The sequence below is a fragment of the Pseudozyma flocculosa genome (genome assembly GCF_000417875.1).
Source record: "Pseudozyma flocculosa PF-1 unplaced genomic scaffold scaffold00015, whole genome shotgun sequence".
In the NCBI taxonomy this organism is placed as follows: Eukaryota; Fungi; Basidiomycota; class Ustilaginomycetes; order Ustilaginales; family Ustilaginaceae; genus Pseudozyma; species Pseudozyma flocculosa.
In genome coordinates, this window is record NW_006920883.1 from 243,805 (window position 1) to 262,258 (window position 18,454).

General features: G+C 66.5%; 7 protein-coding genes across 7 annotated transcripts in view; 2 read left to right on the forward strand and 5 right to left on the reverse strand.

Annotated features, from left to right (window-relative positions):
* Window positions 1–286: 286 nt before the first annotated feature.
* On the forward strand, window positions 287–1,512 carry PFL1_04576 (uncharacterized protein; the record flags this gene model as incomplete). Its single annotated transcript, XM_007882102.1, has 2 exons — window positions 287–708; window positions 825–1,512. 2 exons carry the CDS (start codon window positions 287–289, stop codon window positions 1,510–1,512), a joined length of 1,110 nt encoding a protein of 369 aa, XP_007880293.1.
* A 1,227-nt stretch (window positions 1,513–2,739) lies between these two features.
* Window positions 2,740–4,798, reverse strand: PFL1_04577 (uncharacterized protein; the record flags this gene model as incomplete). Its single annotated transcript, XM_007882103.1, has 2 exons — window positions 2,740–3,972; window positions 4,097–4,798. The coding sequence occupies 2 exons, from the start codon at window positions 4,796–4,798 to the stop codon at window positions 2,740–2,742; spliced, it is 1,935 nt and encodes a 644-aa protein (XP_007880294.1).
* A 4,557-nt stretch (window positions 4,799–9,355) lies between these two features.
* Window positions 9,356–10,357, reverse strand: PFL1_04578 (uncharacterized protein; the record flags this gene model as incomplete). Its single annotated transcript, XM_007882104.1, has 1 exon — window positions 9,356–10,357. One exon carries the CDS (start codon window positions 10,355–10,357, stop codon window positions 9,356–9,358), a length of 1,002 nt encoding a protein of 333 aa, XP_007880295.1.
* A 366-nt stretch (window positions 10,358–10,723) lies between these two features.
* On the forward strand, window positions 10,724–12,304 carry PFL1_04579 (uncharacterized protein; the record flags this gene model as incomplete). Its single annotated transcript, XM_007882105.1, has 3 exons — window positions 10,724–10,760; window positions 10,880–11,106; window positions 11,225–12,304. 3 exons carry the CDS (start codon window positions 10,724–10,726, stop codon window positions 12,302–12,304), a joined length of 1,344 nt encoding a protein of 447 aa, XP_007880296.1.
* Window positions 12,305–12,468: 164 nt separating this feature from the next.
* Window positions 12,469–14,521, reverse strand: PFL1_04580 (uncharacterized protein; the record flags this gene model as incomplete). Its single annotated transcript, XM_007882106.1, has 5 exons — window positions 12,469–12,490; window positions 12,589–13,642; window positions 13,773–14,086; window positions 14,169–14,290; window positions 14,396–14,521. 5 exons carry the CDS (start codon window positions 14,519–14,521, stop codon window positions 12,469–12,471), a joined length of 1,638 nt encoding a protein of 545 aa, XP_007880297.1.
* A 926-nt stretch (window positions 14,522–15,447) lies between these two features.
* PFL1_04581 (uncharacterized protein) lies at window positions 15,448–16,709 on the reverse strand (the record flags this gene model as incomplete). Its single annotated transcript, XM_007882107.1, has 6 exons — window positions 15,448–15,453; window positions 15,561–15,895; window positions 16,012–16,077; window positions 16,197–16,257; window positions 16,370–16,447; window positions 16,686–16,709. The coding sequence occupies 6 exons, from the start codon at window positions 16,707–16,709 to the stop codon at window positions 15,448–15,450; spliced, it is 570 nt and encodes a 189-aa protein (XP_007880298.1).
* A 1,663-nt stretch (window positions 16,710–18,372) lies between these two features.
* Window positions 18,373–18,454, reverse strand: part of PFL1_04582 (uncharacterized protein) — a gene marked incomplete at both ends in the record, with an annotated part of 2,137 nt that continues 2,055 nt past the window's right edge. The window contains one exon of the mRNA XM_007882108.1: window positions 18,373–18,435. Coding sequence (XP_007880299.1) covers window positions 18,373–18,435 — 63 coding nt within the window. The remainder of the gene's footprint in view (window positions 18,436–18,454) is intronic.

The following is an 18,454-nucleotide window of genomic DNA, read 5'->3' on the forward strand; positions in this document are numbered from 1 at the left end:
TCTCCGGGTGAATGCGGGGTGAAAGGCGGTTGATGGCGCAGAGGAGGAGGTGGTGGCAAGGTGGCAAGAGGCCGGGGCCGCCCCGTGCGCGGGCCGTATGGCCGCCACCTCAGCCCTTTGCTCCTTTGGCCCACGAGGCAGGTGGAGAAGCGAGGCCCAACGGCTGCACCCATCGATCACTCGCGCTTCTCATCCTTGTTGCTTCCGTTCCACCACCACCACCACCACCACCATCACCTCCGATCTCCTTCCTTGCCGCGCAGTTCCCTTTTCCTTCCCTCGAGACATGCCTCAAGAAGCAGACCAGGCCGCAGCCGCCGCCCTCGCCGCGTCGTCCATCGACCCGACCCGGACCGAGGACACCAGCGACCATCAAAACGACGACGAAGACGAAGACGACGAAGACTTTGCTCCGCCAACGCGCACCACAGGCCCACAACGAGACGGTGAGGCGTCCGATGACGGCGGGCATGGCGACGATGACGACTCAGATGACGAGCAAAGCGATGCTGCGGCAGCAACGGGCAGGACTCCTCCGTCAAAGAGAAAGGCGGCTGGGGCGGACCCCGACCAGGACATCGACGACGAAGAGGTGGAAGCGGCCAGGCGAGAGCGCGAGGAAATGATCAGAGAGGCGGGCGGAGAGGTCCGGCTGGGCAAGCGGAGGAGGACCAGAGCCGCAGCGGATAGCGACGGCAACAATGAGAGGTGAGTCGAGCACCGTCGCCCAGCGAGACATGGCCCCAGACCGCGCAGTCAAGATCCTTACCCGCGTTCGACGACGTCTTGCCTTGCCGCCTCCTGGGCCCCCTTCCCCCCTTCAGCTCGGCGCAGGGCGATTCGGAATCCAAGGCCAGAGCGCAGGCAGAGGCGGAAAGGGCGTGGCAGGACATCAAGGCGGCACCAACGTCGGACTCGCCATCAGCCGTCGCGGCGGCCAACGAAGCAGCGACGGGCGATCCGGAGCTCGTCTCGGTGGTGCAGACTTACGAGTTTGCGGGCGAGACGACCACGACGACCAAGCTGCTCCCGCGCTCGCATCCAGACGCCATTGCCTACCTCTCGTCGCTCCCCTCGTCGTCTGCTGCCCCTTGCCCCTCGACATCGGCAGCGCCAGCGCCAGCGCCAGCAGCAGCAGAAGCAGCAGCACCACACCTCTCCTCCGAGGCCGCCGCCGCCGCCACCGCCGCCGCGGGCACCAGTGCGCCAAAGCCAGCGCCGAGACCGGGTCCACGTCGTAAGAAGGGTGGCTCCTCGCTCGCCTCGCTCTCGGCGGCGGCGACGGCCAAGCCGACCAAGCTCAACACGCTGGAAAAGTCAAAGATGGACTGGGACCGCTTCAAGTCGGACCCTGCCATGGGCATCACCGAGGCCGAGAGGGACGAGATCGAGGCCCAGACAAAGGGCGGGGGCAGCGGGCTGGGCAGCATCAAGGGTTACCTCGAGCGAAGGGATTTCCTCGAAAGGGTCGACCGCAGGCTCCAGGACGGCAGCGACGGATCCCGGCGGTGAGCGGCCGTCCCCACCCAGCGCCGTCGTCGTCGTGCTCGCAATCGAGAAGTGTACTTTTAGGCCGTTTCGGGCGACGGTGACGAGCCGCCGCAGCACCGTCGTCGCAGCATACCATCATCAGCACGAGTGAGATTGGCGACCAGTCCGTCCGTCGTCGAGATCACGTGGGCGAAGAAGCTGACGAGGATCCGGCGACGTCGAGGCAAGCAGGCGGCGGCAGGATGGAAAGAAGGGCTCGGATGGAATTGGCAGCGACGACGAGGTTGGGTGGAGTGAGGTGGTGGGGAAGGGAGCAAAAAGAGGAAGATCGAGGAGCACAGCTGCTCGACTCGGATCCTCCGTGCCGACGCACCTCGCCGCACCGCGCCCCGCCTGCCAGGCAGGACGAAACGGCGATCGGGGAGGTGGCGAGCGCTTCCGGAAGGCAAAGCGCGAAAGGGGGTTGGGTGGGGAGAACGAATGTGAGTCGGAAGCCCTGATGGATGCCCGTGGCGACGAGAGAATGGAGAGGGAAAGAGCCGAGACGCGTGGGGGATAGAGACGAGGGAATTGGAACAAGGGGAGCGTCAAAGTGACGTAGAAGGGGGGAGGGGACGACAAGGGACGCGGCAGAGTAGCAGCAGCAAGGGCTTGCACGGAGCCAGGCAAGCAATGTCCCGTCGGGCTGAGCGAGGAAGAGCGTGAGGGTGCCGGATGCTCGACGAGGGCGAGCGATCACCCCCACAGCGGACAGAGCAGAGGATGCCGGAAGGCGAAGTAGTGATGATTGGATCGAGGCCGGTGAGAGCTTGAGAAAGGAATTGTTCAGATATGCAAGGCGAGACTGGTGACAGAAAGGCTGGCTTGGCGATGAAGTGGCACGACGTGAGTTTGGCGTGGGCGTGGAGTGGCGTGGCGTGGCGCTGGTGTATGGCGTTGGGCTTGGACAGGACGAGGAGGGAGGCCCAAGGAGGTGGGTTGCTTTGGCGATGCAGTCTACCTCGAATGCAGCGATGTCGATGCCCTGACGGGCGGCGACGATGACGATAAGACCGAGGGCAGACGGCCGGAAGCTTCGAAGTGGTGACCTGGGCTGGAGGAATCGGCCGGGAAGCGTGGTACGCTCCGGCCCGCTCGCAAGGGTCGCAGGCAGGCAGGAAGGCAGGAAGGCAGGGTGGAGCCTCGCGAGCTGACGTGCGGACCCGGCGGGCCCCCGGTCGCGGAGCTGCCGGTGACCAGCAGTGCGACTCAGTCCTCGTGCCAGGTGGCCTTCTTGCGGTCGCCGACGCTCTGCAGGTCCTTGCCCTCGGCGGCCAGCTCCTCGCGCAGAAGCGCAGAGACGCGGCTGCCCGCGCCGTTTTCGGGCGTGTCTTCCATAGGACTGTCACCGCTAGCCTCGCCGCTGCCGTCGCCGAAGCCGGCCGGCGCAAACTCGGGCCGGCGCAGCGCGTTGCGGAAGGCATCGGCCATCCGCGTCGCCTCGTCCGAGGTGAAGAGGTGGCTGTCCTCGGACTGCAGCGAGCGCGACCGCCCAGCGCCGCCAGCTGCGTAGCCTGCACCGGCGCCGGCCGCCAGCCCGGCTCCAAGTCCGGCCGCACCAGCTCCGTGCCCTTCGTCGAGCATGTGCGACGATTCGCCAGCGTGCCCGCCGTCCGTCGTGCTGACGCCCGCCAGCGATCCGGCCGCGGCCGCCATCATCGGGCTACCACTGCCGTAACTGCCGCGCTGGCTCTGCGCCTGGCGTCGCTTACGGAGCGCGGCCATGATGAAGTAGGCGCCGGCGATGGCGGCGACAAGCGCCAGGAATCCCAGCACGGCGATCAGGACGATGGCGTACGTCGGCAGCGCGAGGCCGTTGCCATTGTCGTTGCCGCCAAGCGAGCGCCCGTTGGCCTGCGCTGTGGCGGTGGCGGTGACGAGCGAGCCGTTGGGCAGCGTCGCCGTCGTGGTGCCGGCCAGCGTCTCGGTGCCAGAGAGGCCCGACGCGCGCAGCGAAGACTCGAGCGCGGCGCTGAGGCTGGACTGGACGGCCGACTGGATGGCGCGCGAGTCGGTCGGAGTCGCGGTGGCGCCGGAAGAGGACCCGGTCGCCGCGGCCGCCGCCGCAGAGGCAGAAGAGGCCGACGCGGCCGAGGCGGCCGAAGCCGACGCGCTGGCAGCCGACCGCGAGGCGGCGATGGCGGCCGGAAGCGCCGTCTGGATCGCGGTCCAGGTGGCCAGGCGGCTCGTCGTGCCCGTCAACGAAGCGCCCGAGGGCAGGACGACAAAGTAAAACGGCCAGCTGATGTTCTGGTTGGGCTGGATGTTGGCGGCCGCGGCCTTGGTCTGCCACCACGAGTCGTTTGGCCGGAACGACAGCCGCCCGGCGCCGTTGTCCTGCGAGGTCCAGGACGTGACAATGTTGTCGGTGTCCTGCTGAAAGAGGTAGACGTCGACGAAGCCGGCCTGCGCGAACAGCGGAAAGTTCGAGTTCCAGATAAACTGCGGGAGAGGACGGAACAAGAACGGCAACGAGATGGATGGATCGGTCAGGCGCGGTCAGAACACGACGGCATCAGCGGGCGGATGGGGCGCCACGGTCCCCTGCCGAGTTTGACAAACTCACCCTGCTCCAACGGCCCTGAACGACCTGCGTGCCCGCGGTCGGATAGCAGCTCAAGTCCTCGTTGCCGACAAAGCACTGCTCCTCGGCCGCCGTCTGGCGCTTCTCCCACTCGGTGCGCTCGTAGTCATCCCTCCGTGCCAGCTCCCAGCCGAGGAGCGCTTCTTTCTCTTCGTCTTCTGTTGGCGTTCTTCTTGCGAGGAGGTCGCCGTCAAGGTCCTGGACCGATCGCCGCGCCAGGCCGTCGAAGCCGTCGCCTCCGACACCTATCGCGTGTCCCGACCTGAAGTCGCCGCGTCGCCGCTTCTCGGCCACACGCCGCTTGAGCTCGGCAAGCTCGTCGGCATCGCGCGGGTAGAAGGGCCCGACGATGCGTCCGCCTGCTACATCCCCGCGCTCCATCAGATCGGCAAACTCCCGCCGATCGAGCCGGATGAGCTCAGGATCGTCGGCTGACCGTCTCGTGGGTGGCTGCGTGGGCTGTGGTGCTGGGGCGGGTGCGGGGGCAGGTGCCGGTGCGGGTCCAGGCCTTGGCAAGCGGATCTCCGGCTGCTTGTGCTGGGCTTGGCCGCGCGATGGCGCTCGCCTCTGCATGGCCGCCGAGTCGAGGCCCATGCCGGCCTTGCTGCTCTCGCCCACGATGTCGGGATCGCGGCGGGCCAGTCTTGGGTTGCCCTGCGGTGCGACAGGGTCGATGACGGCCATGGTGGTTTTGTTGCTCTGCACGGGTGCGCAGGCAGGGTCGGGATTGAGGGGTGCGGGGCCCGTGTCGCTGCTCGTAGGCGGCTGGTCGAGTCGCTCGGATAGGACGTGCTGCGAGCGATCGAGCAAGTGTCTGGTCCAGCGATGGATCGAGAGGACGATGGGTGTCGGACCGGGGGCGATTCAGGGGCGAGCGGATGGGACAATAGTCTGCCGGCAAAAACAGGCTAGGGCGGATCACGGCTGCAAAGAGAGACCGGACGAGTGGGCGGTGGGTGTATCCGCACGTTGGGATGGCGGCAGACGGGCTAGGAGCGACGCGCGGTTGGATCGAGGTCCAAGGAGTCGAGTTGGTGCCGCTGCGATTCTTCCTTCCGTCAAAGGTCGTGGGCGAAGGGGCGTCGGTGTTCCGCCGACCGTGTCGAGAACGGAATAAGGTGTCGGGTATGGAATCGGGGAAAGGTCCAGGTCGGATGACGGAGGAGAGCCGAACGGGTGCTCTAGACGACGAGGAACAGGGGAAGCAGGGTGGCCGAAGTGCTTCCGGTTCGAGGAGCGGATCCCTCTCGTGGTGTCGCAGTCGTGAGAGCGGGCCGAGCAAGCGGCTGAGAGGAAAAGAGCGATGCCGTATCGCACTCAAAGACGGCTAAAGGGGTTGGAGGTGACGAGGGTGATGGTGAGGATGGTGAGGACCCGCCGAGGTGGTGGATGGGGCCGGGCGAGACGTGTGGACCAGATGGCGAGTGGCGGGGGAGGGTGGCGTTGCGATGTCGCCCTCTCGCGCGCAGAGTCGCAGGTGGGACGAGGACGGCGTTGGTTTCTACGGGCCAGGTCCAAGAGGGGACGATGTTGTTTTCCCGCACCGCAACAGAGAGCTCCAATGACCAACCGACAAGGCGGAACGATGCCGAAGGGGAGAAGGGGAGACGAAGTACGAGGTCGGAAGGGGGAGGAGAGTACGCGCAAGGCCGGGTGTGATGGTGTCGAGGCAAGGGGACGAGGCGTGCGACGTCGACGAGATGCTGCCGAATCGCGGCAGCACCGCCAACCGACCCACAACGACCAGGCCGGGACAGCCTGCCCAGCGGAGCAGAGGCGGCGCGAGAGGGGGCCCAAGGCCAGGAGGGCTGGGCCGGGACACGCCAGAGGCAAGCCAGAGAGACGCACGCACGCATCGCCGGCACCAGACGAGAGGCACGGGATGGCCTGGGCTGGCGGCCTGGGCCTGCGCCAGCGCCCTCCCCCATTTTCCATCCAAACAAAAAAAAAAAAAAAAAAAAAAAAAAAAAGAATCGAAGCCTGGGCAGGCAAGCAGACAGACCGGCAGGCGGGCAAGCAGGCAGACGCAGCTTAGGTTGGCTCGCCGCCGCTGCTGGTGGGTGATTTCAACGAAGAGAGGCCAGCGGGCTCGAAGCCAGCAGGCCGTTGCAACGTCGAGCGGGCGCCGTTTTGTGTTTGCGGACCTCGATCCGACGAAGGGCTCGCTGCGCCTCGCTGTCCCGGCAAGGCATCCCAGCGTCATATCATGCCGCCCGCCTTCCTCCCTCAGCCTAGCCTGTCGCCTAGCCCCCCTCTTTGGTTCGGAGAGGGCTTCGAAAGAAGGAGCCCAAATTGGCCTGCCTGCTTCTTCGCTGCCAGAAGGCGAGGCGATTCACCTCGTCCGCTGACGCCGGTTCGCGAGGGTTGCCAACGTAACGTCCCACTCTCCCAGAATCGCTCGCACACGCAACGTGCTACTCTGCTGGATCGGCGGCTGCCGTCCGAAGTCGTGTTCGCGGCATCGCCTGCCGCTGCGACGAGGAGATGTCGGGCGACGAGCGAGATGGGGCCTCAAGCAGGCTGCGGGACGAAGACAGGATCGATGGGAAGCAAAGCCCAACACAGCCCACAGGCCGAACCTGCCAGTCCGGCCGGAGAGATTTCGTACCGTATGTATGTCGGTGCTGCGAGAGGCGAGGCCGATGGATGGCAGAGCCGAGGTTTTGGCAGGGCGCGCTGCTAGGTATGTACCGGTCCTCTCTGAAGCAAGCGGGCAGGCAAGCAAGGCCGGTCGCGAGCATCGCAGGCCGTCCTTGCTTGCACGTACGGACGGACAGAGTGGCCGCCTGCTCCCAGAGCGGCGGCTTCGTGATCCGCCAACGCCAACGCCAACGTCGCCGTCGCCCACACGGCCACGAGAGGCGGATGTCAAGGAGAAGCACGAGGACGAGGAGAACGGAGTAAGTTCGGGGACAGGGGACGTGAGAGGCGGCGGCGGGCGTCACGGCGGCGGGCGGAAGGAGGAGAGCAGAGAGGACGTGTGTCGCCGGCCTTGGCCTGTCGGGCGTTGTTGGGCGCTGGGGCGCTCGATAAAAGTCTCGGAGAGCAAGCAAGTGCAGGCGCGGGAGAGCGTACGACAAGACCTCGACCCCGCCCGGCGTGGCAGTGGGCTGAGCGTCGAGAGGATGGCCGACCAGGCAGGTGGCTGATGGAAGGACTGCCCTACGCGCAACGCAGACCGACGGGCCAACGGTACCATGTCTCGCCGCAGCGAGGGGGGGGCCGACGATCAGGCACACTTCCACTCGACGTACATATGGCGAGGATCATCGCCAGCGATGCTGGAGCACCTCCTTATTGTCCCGGCGCTGGATGGTCGAGAACAAAGGCGGCGTGTCCTCGCAGCAGAAGCTACCCTTGGAGAAAGAGGGCGACGCGCGCTGATGGCGCAGATCGAGGGGACAGGCGGGCTGTCGGAGGTCTCGGGCTGCTGCTGCTGCTGCTGCTGCTGCTGCCACCGCCCGCGCCGTAGTCACAGCAGAGTGTAGATAGAGAACACGGCGTACCGTAGGCAAGTGCGCCTGCCTGCCTGCCGCAGCTCTCCTGCGATGCGGTTCTAGCGAGCGGTCGCGGCCTGCTTAGATTGCTCGCACGCCTCAGCTCGCCTTGCCCTCTGCTTCCATGGCTGCAACAGCCCGCAGTCCCGGCTTCCCCGCCGTGACCCCCCTCGCTCCTTCCAGCCGACGGGGGCGAGGCAGGCATGAAATGAGCATGGCCCCGAATGGAAGGGCGCTAGAATCCTACGGACGGCGGTGGCGAGCGCTCCGTTGCGACTTGCGACGACGACCTCTGCGTCGGGTCAGGGCCGATCCGATGGCAGCCCACCCTGGACATACGTCGGGGCCAGCCGGTCACGGCGCAGCAAACTCGTTGGCGGGGTGGCAGGGTGGGTTGAGAGGTGTCGATGGAGGTCGTCGATCATCGTCCGGCCTGTCTGTCTTGCCTTGTGGACCCTGGACGGGCGTTGAGGCCGATCATCGCGAATCCCGTCCCTGGCCGATCCCGCGCCTCGCCCGCAGGCCTGCCCTCGTGGCCCCCGTGGGTGAGATGGGATGCCGCTGCTCTGCTTGGGGCGGGCGCGGATCAGGGGCTGGCCAGGCCAGGTCGAGGAGCAAGCGACAAGCAGCAGCAGGCGCGCACAACGGGACCCCAGCGACGCCTCGCGAGTCGGTGCGGCCGCCGATGGCCCTGACCTCAGCTGAGGCCACCGCTGGCTATTGCAGGCCACAGACTGGCGGAGGTTGGCCCGCCGTGCGCCCGGGAGGCGTGCGTGCGAGCGTGGTTCACCAGCATGCATGCTATTCTGCTGTTGCTGCTGCCGTCGACGGGATTCCCGCGCCGCACCTTGAGGACGTCCTAGCGAGGATCCGACACCCCCGATTCCGGATCGGACCGCTTCCCTCTGTTCTGCTCGATGACCTGGCGCGCCCATCCAGACCAACCAACCGCGAGGCTGGCCCGTGTGTCGACCGACCTGACCGACTGACCTGTCGCTGCCTGTGGTGAGAAATCGGCTTCCTTGCTTGCGGCTCCACGAGGACGACAGCCAACGAGCCTCGACGACGCGTAGGACGCGCCGTATGTACCGCAATCCGCCATCCTCATCACGTCTCGCCCTTCACTTCCCCCTCGTCCACCACGTCGATGCGGGCGCTTGGTGGTGGTGGCGGCGGCGGCGGCGTCGACGTGAGCCAACAAGCAAGGGTCCGGCGCCTTCTTGGGCCATGAGTCTGGTCAGCCCTCGCCGCTCAATCTGATACCGGTAGCGAGCCCTCGCCGATGCGACGTGTACCGCCTCTCTGGATGGTTGCCGGCCAAAGGGTCGACGCTGTCGGTCCCCTGGCATCCGGCTGTCGCACCCCGCATGCTTTGGCAGGCCATCCTCCTCGGCGCCTCGAGCCAAGAAACATGCCATCCCTCCACGTGTCTGCCCCGGACATCCCGAGCTCCTTGCCTCGGCCACGGACGTGCTCACGCGCGTGGCTGAGCTGCGGGCGACGCAATCACGAGTCGACGCCTGACCTCCTTCTCGTCAGCGACGGGGTCAAGTCCACATCGAGGAGAAGGGGCCCGATGGCTCAGCGACAGCACACCGTCGAAAAGATCGTTGGCATCGTACTGGATGCAGGCAGAGCGAAGGTGCGCTCCCGAAGCCCGACTGTCGGGAAACGAATCCAATGACGACAACGACGGCAACGACGGCGACGACGGGAGGACACCGCCACCGCCTTCGCTGCGCTGCTATGCTGCCTCGAGGCCGATGGCGAGCGAGTAGTATCGCGGAGGGTATGCCTGGTGGTCGACCCACAGCATGCCCTCGCGCAGCACCAGGTCGTCGAGCACGGCGCGCGCCCGCTCGCTGGTCCATGCCGGCTTGGCCGCCGTGGTAGATGTTCCCGCCGCCGAGCGTGGCAGCATGAGCGACTGCTCGGTCACGTAGGGAAGGCCGGTCTCGTCCCGGTCGACGGAAGCGGTGGTGGCTGCGTGCGGCGTCGTCGCCGTCGGTGATGCGGGCGAAGTCGAGAGGGGAGTTGCTGGCAGCGCAAGGATGGCGAGCACAGTCATGGTATCCGTGCCCAGCTGTCGCGGCACGCTTCGGACCATCTTCTTGCTGCCGACCTGTATGATCTCGTAGCCGCACCCAAGCGGTGCGAGCGTCTTGATGCTCCGAACGACGTCGTCCTCGCTGATGGCGCTCGTCTGCGCACTGCTCGACGACGTCCCAGCCTTGCCTGGTCCCGTCCGCTGCGTCGGTGATGTGGCCGTTATCGCCGCTGCCGAGGTCGATGACGGCAGGTGCTGCTGGCCGTTGCGCAGGCGCGAGACGCGGGCGATGAGCTCGTCGATGGCGATGAGGCCGCCGTTGAGGTGGCGCGTGGACACGCAGACGTCGATGATCTGTACGCCGAGCTCGTACTGCCAGTCTGCGAGGCCGAGGAGGTCGCTCCAGATGCCCGCGACCTTTGCGCCCGGGCCGGAGCGGCTCGACGAGGGGATGGGCGATGCGAGCGGGTCGACGCCGATGCTCGAGCACATGCGCTGGAACGCCTGTCGGAACGAGGGGCTGGCGAGAATCTCCTGGCGGTGCTGGGTGGCAAAGTGGCGCAGCGCCGTGGCGAACTGGTCGAGCTGGGCGCGGAGCGAGGCAATCTGCGTCGTCGTCAGCTCGCTGCCCAGCGTCGAGTACTGCTGCGACGAGTGCATGGAGCGGTCCAGCGCGGCGATGCCCGGCCCCTTGCGCATATTGGCAGGCGGTGTCGTGCGGTGAGCGAGGGCGGCGATCGGTGCGTTCTATGCTGAGGATGCGTATGATGGATGGCGGCGGCGGTGGGCAGAGTCGGTGGGCAGAGTCGGTGGGCAGAGGTTGGAGAGGCTGAATGCGCGAGGAAGACGAGGAAGAGGCAGAGGAGGAGGTGGTGGTGGTTTGAGGTCGGAGAGGACGCTGCGCCGTGGGCTCGTGCGCCTCCCGGTCTCTCCTCCACATCTCCCGCCCCCGCCTGAGCTTCTTGGTTTGCGCCCTCGGGCCCCTTCCCTCGGTCCCTCTCTCTCGACCACCACCACCTTCACCGCCGCAATCGCCACCACCGCCGCCCCCAGTCCTTCGCTAGCATGGTCTCCGGCTTTGCCCATGCCCCAATATCAAAAGGTGAGCCACCCGCCTCTGCCAGCCGCTCTCGTCGACGGCCCAGACGCCAACGGCTGATCCTGTCTGCGACATGCCTCCCATCCCCGCCCGGCCCCTCCCTGCTTGCTTGCCGACTTCAGGCCTCATCGTCACGACGGCCATCTCGACCGTCGTGCTGTCCGTCTTCCGGTTCAAGCCCTATACGCACCTCCAGGTCGTCCCGCACCTCTCGGTCCACGGCCAGTACTGGCGCCTCGTCGCCCACCACGTCGCCTTTGCCAATGCCTCGGAGCTCTTCCTGGCCACGCTGTTCTTCTACACCGCTTCGAGGGAGGTCGAGCGCCGCTTTGGTACGCTCAAGTTCGCGGTGCGTGCATGACCGCCTCCGTTGGTCCAGTCACGCGCCCGAAGCCATTATTGCCCTTGACGTGGATGTTTCGCTGATCGCATCCTCCGCCGTCCTCGTCGGTGCTCTCGACCCGCAGTCCTTTCTGGCGATAACGCTGTGCCTCTACACGGCGCTCGTCTTTGTCCTCCTCGTCCTCTTCACCTCGCTCCCCGACGCCTGGCCGGTCCGCGTCCTTCTGCCCGCGCCGCTCCGTGTGCAAGGCCGCACTCCCTCGGGCCCGTTTGCGCCCCTCTTCGTCATCCTCTACCAGCACGCGCGCATCGTGCCGGACCGCTGGGTGATCCGCATCGGCTCCGTCTACGTCGGCGACCGCGCCATCCAGATCTGGAGCCTGGCGCTCCTCCTCATCCTCTCGCAGCCGTCGATGACGCCGTTTGTCGGCCTGCTGGCGATGGCCACGTCGGCCCTCTACCGGTCCGACCTGCTCCTCTCGTCGAGCCTCAAGTCCTACCGCATCCCCAAGCGCCTCTACCGCGTCCTTGCCTACCTTCTCTCCGGCCTGGTCGGATCCACGAGGACGCCCACGAGGAGCTGGCGCGCCGAGCCGCCGCCGCCGCCAAGCTTCCGGGCGAGGCAGGCGAGGAGAGAGCAGATGCAGAGCGCCATCGACGGTGCCAGGGACGAGCGGGCCAGGCGGACGAGCGCCGTGCTGCAGAGCGTCGGCGGGCTGCGGATGCGCTTTGGCGCCGCTGCTCCTCCATCGCCGGGCGAGAGGAGATCGACGGGCATCCTCCCCACCACGCGCGGCGGCGACGAGGCAGGGACCGCCTCGACAAGGGCCGAGAGGGTGCGGACCGACGAAATGATTGGCGAGCTCCTCCAGTCGATGCTGCAGCGGACCAGGAGCGAGTTCTCGGACGGGCGCGATGCGAATGCAGCTGGCGCACCCCGCACCGGCTCGTCAGCTGCGGGAGCTGATCCGGGCGATGCGCAGCCGGGCAGCCACGGCGCGCTGAGGGATCTGCTGGCCCAGCTCACGCAGCCGCACCCGGACACGGCCATCACCGAGCCGTCGATCCGCGCGCTGCAGGCCATGTTTCCGCACCTGCCGCGGTCGACGCTGGTCGAGGCGCTGCAGCAGAGCAACGGCTCGCAGCCCGACGCCGTCGAGCGGCTCCTGATCGACTCGGCAGCCTCTCCGACCGCGCCAGGCTGATCGCCTCAGCTCCTGTACTTGGTAGCGAAAGCAGGGCGAAACGAAGCAGGTATGAGCAGACGCAGTCGAGTCCGCGCAATGTCGGTCTGTGCTGGCGCGCGATGGGCCGGCCTGTGCTTGAGCTGATGGGGGAGGACGATCTGCAACGTGTAGTTTGGGTAAGCTCAGTCGACGATCGACGCCATCCTGTTGTTCGAGATGGCCGGTCACGTCCGAGGATTGGAGCAAGGCTCAGTCAGTGCCTAGGCTCTAGCAAGGGAGGCAGGTCGGCTGGGGCGACTCACAGCATCTTGAGCTTGTCCCTCGCCTCGCTCTTGCGCTTCCTTGCTCGAATCGGATCGTCGGGCGGGTCGGAGCCGCCTCTTCTCCGCTTCCTCTCCTTCGAGCCGCCCTCGCCGTCAGCAGCGGCAGCGGCGGCGGCGGCGGCGGGACGCGCACGCGCGGGAGACGCAGCGTCCTTGAAACGCACTGTCGTCGTCGTCGTCGTCGTGGTTGGAGCTGGCCTTGTCCCGTCAGGCTTGCTATCGAGGGCCGAGGCGGAAGGACGGGGCGAGGCGGGTATGTTTGACGTGGTGCTCGCGGCGAGCTGGCTGCGGCGTCGGCTTGGGGTCGCCGCGAAGCTGTGCAACAGAGTCGGAGTCGATGCGAGATCAAACGACAGCGAAGGTGTAGGTGGCGAGGTCGCGGCCGGCGCCACTTGCGTCGTCGTCGTAGCAGCGGGGGCGACGGCAGGTTTCGGCGTGGAAAGCAGCCTAGAAGCCGGCAGCGCGGCGGCGTCAGAAGCGATGAGCTCCTCTGGTGTGAGCTCGATCGGCGACAGGCCCAGATCCGAAGGATCCGGGATGGCCTCGTCGTTCCACGCGCCGTCCAGGCTCGCGGGTGGCGGTATCCTGCAACGGGGCTCGGGAACGTGGCAGATGGAAAGCGACTCGGCCTCTTCCGTCGTCGACAGGAAGCTCATCCCGGCGCACGCATCGGCGGCACGATCGATGCCAGACGGCGGCGGTGGCGGGCCTGCCGATGGCGGTGGCTCCGAGAAGACGGCCATGGTAGAAGGCACGGCCGCGTCGATGTCGTAGCCGTCCCAGGCCGACCTGGCGCTCCTGCGAGACACTCCGGCGAGCTGCGTCAGCCCGGTCTCGTCGGCGTCTCTCCGCTGGAGGATCAGCCGGCTGTCGCTTTGCGACCGCGACGTGCGCTCGGCCGAGCGCGTCAGGTTGACGGCCGGATCGCTGCGTACCCGCTGCCCGGGCGTCGGAAGCGGCGTGCTCTGCAGTGCATCGAGGCTGGGCTCGTGCCTGGCCTCGGAGTCGTGGACCGCCTTGAGCGTCGCCGAAGCTGCTCGTCGCCAGTGGCAGAGAGGGGGGCAAGCATGCGCCCGTGATGCTCGTCAGAGGGTCGCAACGAGGGAGCTTGTGCTGACGACGACGAGCAGCAGCAGCCAGCGAGCAGCGGGCCGACGACTTACCTCGTTTCCGCTCCTCCCTCTTGAGCCGGTAGCGCCGCCACTTGTCCACCCACTCGGTGAGCAGCTTCCACCTGTGCTCGAGTTCCGCGGGCACGCCGCGTGGGCTGAGGACGAGCTTGGCGTCCGGCCAGAAGGTGGGCTCGCCGATGGAGCCGAGCAGGTCGAAGCTGCGCACCTCGAGGGCGAGGTTGAAGTCGTTTTCGTCCCACATCGTCGCCTTGCTCGCCGACGGGATCCGCGTGATGATGGCCCGGGTCGCGCGCAGCATCAGCAGCGCGCCGCGCAGCGTCGTAAAGGGCAGCGTCGGGTTGTTCCTGTCCGTTTCGCGGAGGGACGACAGCCCGTTAGCGGCACTGCCAAGCTGGACAGGCTACGGCGGTCAAGCTCGGTACGCACCGCTGGAACCTCGTCACCTGCCCGCGGACAAACTTGGCCGCCATGACGTGCGTCCGGTCCGACACGACGGCCCAGACATCTCGGTCGGCCAGCGGATCGTCGGGCGGCCGAAAGGTGAGAAACTGCCGACAAGGAAAGATGGTGTCAAGAGGCAGCATTCCCCGGTCCACAGTCTGAGCGCTCCCTGCCATCGTGATGTCCAAGTGTGGCGGCAGGATCCAACTCACGCGGACCAGCTGGACCCGGTTGCCCGTGGTGAAGGGCAGGTCGTATAGCGTCGTGCCGCTCTCGAGGGCGTCGTGCGCCTGGTCCGCCATGCGCTCAAACAACCAGCTCTTGAGGCTCTGGCTCATGGCGGCAAGGCGGAGAAGGCGCTGAGGAGGGCCAAGTGATGGTGGTGGCGGCGGCGAGTGGGTGGGTCCAGCGTGTGCGTCGTTGGAGGAGGAGGAGCTGGGCCAAGCCCCAAGGCACAAAAAGTGGAGCTCGGTGTTGGTCTCGACGCGACTGCGACAGGCGCCATCGCGTCCCCGGCCGGCCACACAAAAAATGATCTCTCCCAGGCTCGAACTGAGGACCTCCTCCGATTAACCAGCTGTCCAGCTCTATTGAACAAGGCTTGTTAAGGAGACGCGCTGACCAACTGCGCCAAGAAACCCGGTCATATTCGGCTGCAAAATGTTGTCTTCATATACCGCGAATTGCGTAGGGGCATCGAAAGCGAGCCGGAGAGGCACGCCAGCAGCCCGGAGCGCCAGACCCCGACTCGCCCCTTGCTGCCCGGCGGGCGACGTGTGGCGCGGCTTGAGTCTGGGCAGGCACGCACACATGCATCGAGGAGACCGTTGCCCGCCTCGCATCGTGGACTCGGGACGTCGTCGAGCACGAGATCACACCTTGCCGACGCTGACTGCTGTGCGGCATTGCAGTCGGGCGGAAGATGGGCCCGCTCGCTCTCTGTCGACAGACTCGGAGGCTCGACGACTGGGCCGCGCACCAAGGGCCGGAACCAGGCCCGAACAAGCGCTGCACGATCGAGGTCCGGCGAGCCGAGAATCACGCTGAGCACGCTGTGGATCGATCAATGTGGGCAATGGAACCTTCGCTGTTGCTCTTCCCCCGCCTCCCTCTCTCCCCCTTCGTCGGCTACATTGGCAGGCATCGCCCGCCTCGTGCGATTCGAGGCACGGTTTCGACCACTGCCCGAGCCCCTTTCGGGTCCTTCCGTCACGGCTCGCAACTTGCGGACCACGACTAGCTGATCCGGCCGTGGCAGGGCCGCTCAGATCTGTCGAGACACGAGTCAGATGAAGCAGGAGGGCAGATCAAAGAGACGGTCAGCACAGGCATGTCGGCGCGCAGGCACCATGTTACAGCACCGCCGAATCCACTCACGTATTGCGAGATCCACCTGAAGCCCTCTCCGTATCCTTGCCTCATGACGACCGAGCACATGAAGATCTCAATGGGCCGGATGTCCTTGAGCGGCACCTTGCCCTTGCCCGTGGTCTGGTAGAGGCCGAGCGCCTGGCGGAGCTCCTCCTCGGACACGGCGCCGGGAGCGTCGATCTTGTTGCCGAGGATGAGGAAGGGCACCTTGGAGAGCTCCTCGATGCTGAGCAGGGCGTCGAGCTCGGCGCGCGACTCGCCGAATCGCTCGTGGTCCTGGCTGTCGACGAGGAAGACGATGCCGTCGACCTCGGGGAAGTAGTCCTTCCACAGGCGGCGCGCTAAAGGTGGACGGCACCAGGACGCGGCCGAGAAGATTGAAAAGAGCGGCGGGTTTCAGCTGAAAGGCCTTGACAGACAACAAAACGCCGTCGCCAGCTCTGCACCAAACACTCACCCTGCTGGTGACCGCCGAGATCGTAGGTGGTGAACTTGACCGAGCCGATCGCAAGCTCCTCGGAGGCTGAAAGCGGGGAAAGAGCAGGAGGGGCAAAGGAGACCGCGAGTCGGGCGCCGTCAGTCAGTCTGTCTGCATGCGCACGAACCTACGCCGCAGCTGAGCCGGGCTCGTCGGCAACTCACTCGGGTGGAGGGTGGGCTGCAACGTGGCGAGGCGGTCATTCTTCAGCATGTGCAGCAGGGTCTGTGGCGGGGGGAAGGCGTGCATACACGTGCGAGGAGGAGGAGCGGGGTCAGCCAGTGCGGTACCATCGACTTGCAACGCCACGGTGGCGGCATCAGGAGCGTGTGCTCACCGTTTTGCCGGCGTTGTCGAGGCCGAGGAAGAGGATCTTGGCGTTCTTGTGCGCCAGGCCGAGCTGGGCGAGAACGTCCTGCAGAAGCCGTGCGGGAAGGATCGGGAAGCGACGCAAATTGAGCGAGAAGACGAAGGAGAGCCTCGTTGATCAGCTGGTGCTCATGTGGGCCAAAGGCTCGTCGGATGGCCGCAGGCGAAGACCATCGCATCGCACCCCGCCATCGCTAGGACGTGCCTCGCCACCGCGCCGCAAGAGGTCCATGGCCGGCTCAGCCCACCCAGCGCAGGCAGCGTCGGGCGTGCGCGCAACTTACCCAGAACCAGTTGATGATGAACATGTTGGGCGGCGAGTTGGGGGGTGGAGGGTGCGAGCGGCGCCGAGGGTGCGTGAATGCTACGCTAGCGAGGTTCGCGGCGTGGGTGTTGCTTGCGTGCTGTTGCTGCGCGTTGTCGTCGTCGGCGTTATCTTTGTCGTCGCGCGGCGAGAGGTTGCGGTAGGTTGCGGCGAAGAGCGTTGCGCTGCTGCGATGGTAGCCGTTGGTTGCGTGGCGTGGCGTCGTTAGAATGATGGTGGTTGGCGAGGGCGGCGACGAGGCGCGATAGCGAGCTAGATCGGAAGGCGGCCGGCCTGCGGGCCTGCGGGCCTGTGAGCGAGCGGGCGGGTGCGATTTCAAAAACGGCCGGCCTGCTGGGCGTCGGCCAGCCCGCCAGCCCGCCAGCCCGCCAGCCAGCCAGCCAGCCAGCCAGCCAAGTCGAGCTCGCTGGCCCTCCAGCCTGGCGGGCGGGCGGACAGCTTTGCGTCAGCCTCGCCCGCCCCAGCAGAGAGAGCAGCGAGCAAGAGTTTGCTCCCCCCCCCTCGCCTAGCCTACGTTAGCCAGCCTGCCCTGCCAGCCTGCCCTGCCAGCCTGGCCCGCACGCGCCACCTCTATCTCGGTTCTTTGTCGACCAGGCCCGCCCCCCGTCCAGCCAAACCCTCTCCGTCCTTAGCCTTGCTTCTTCTTGCTTGTGGCTTTCAAACGAGTTTCGAGGCCCTGCTGGAAGGGACAGCCAGCCAGGCCAGCCCAGCCAGGCTAGGCTGACGCGGCCGCCCTTCCGCCCGCACACGTCGTCACCTCTGGCCTCTCGTTCCACCCCTGCGGAAGGCCCTGCTTCGCCCGCCATGGTCCACTGAAACGACGTCCGTCGCCCCCTTCGCCCTGCGCAGGGCCACTCTGGCCCGTCCTCCCCGGCGAAGGGAGTGCATTTGGGTCCACACTGAGATTTAGTTATTGTATACACAACATTTCACCTGTCGGTCACAGCGGGTTTCTTGGCGCAGTTGGTCAGCGCGTCTCCTTAACAAGCCATGTACAGCTCGACTGTGCGGGACGTTAATCGGAGGAGGTCCTCAGTTCGAGCCTGGGAGAGATCACTTTTTGGCTTTTCGGCAGCTGGCAGCTGGCAGCGGGCAGGTCGGCGGTCGACCTGATGGCCACTGGCCTCTCTTCTTGTTCGCTGTGCATGCAGTGAGAAGATGTGGGCATTTCCGGCAAGAGAACAAGACGGGTGGATATATGGGTGTATATAGAGGGCGGGGCGGGAAGGGGGGAGAGGGGAGAGGGGAGAGGGGAGAGGGGGCGGAGAAAACGAAGGTGAGGAGGGTGAGGAGGAGGTGGACGACGATGGCGCGCACGCTGAAAAGAGGAGTGTGTGGGCGAGCAGACGTGCAAGTGGGTAGGGCAGGGTGCAAAGCAGGCTGGCAAGATTCCACGGTCCAGACTCGGCAAGGGCGGTGGCGCAGAGACCGGTGGGACCAGGCCGAGGCAGAGCAAGCAGAGGCAGGTTGGTGCAGGGGAGAGGCAAGGAGGGCAAGGCGGGGCGAAGGAAAGGGGGGGTATGGCTACAAGTCTACATATCTTTCTGCTGATCCTCCGTGGGTGCGGTTCCTCGACTCTTCATCCACCGAACAGGTTGGGAGTGCGGGCGGCGGGGGGGCCAAAAGGGGCGGGGCCCGCCGCTCTCTCAACGACGCAGCGGGTGCTCGTCGAGGCCGATGCCGGGTCCGGCGACGACGTCGTCGGCGGGCTCGTGGGTGTCGGGGAGC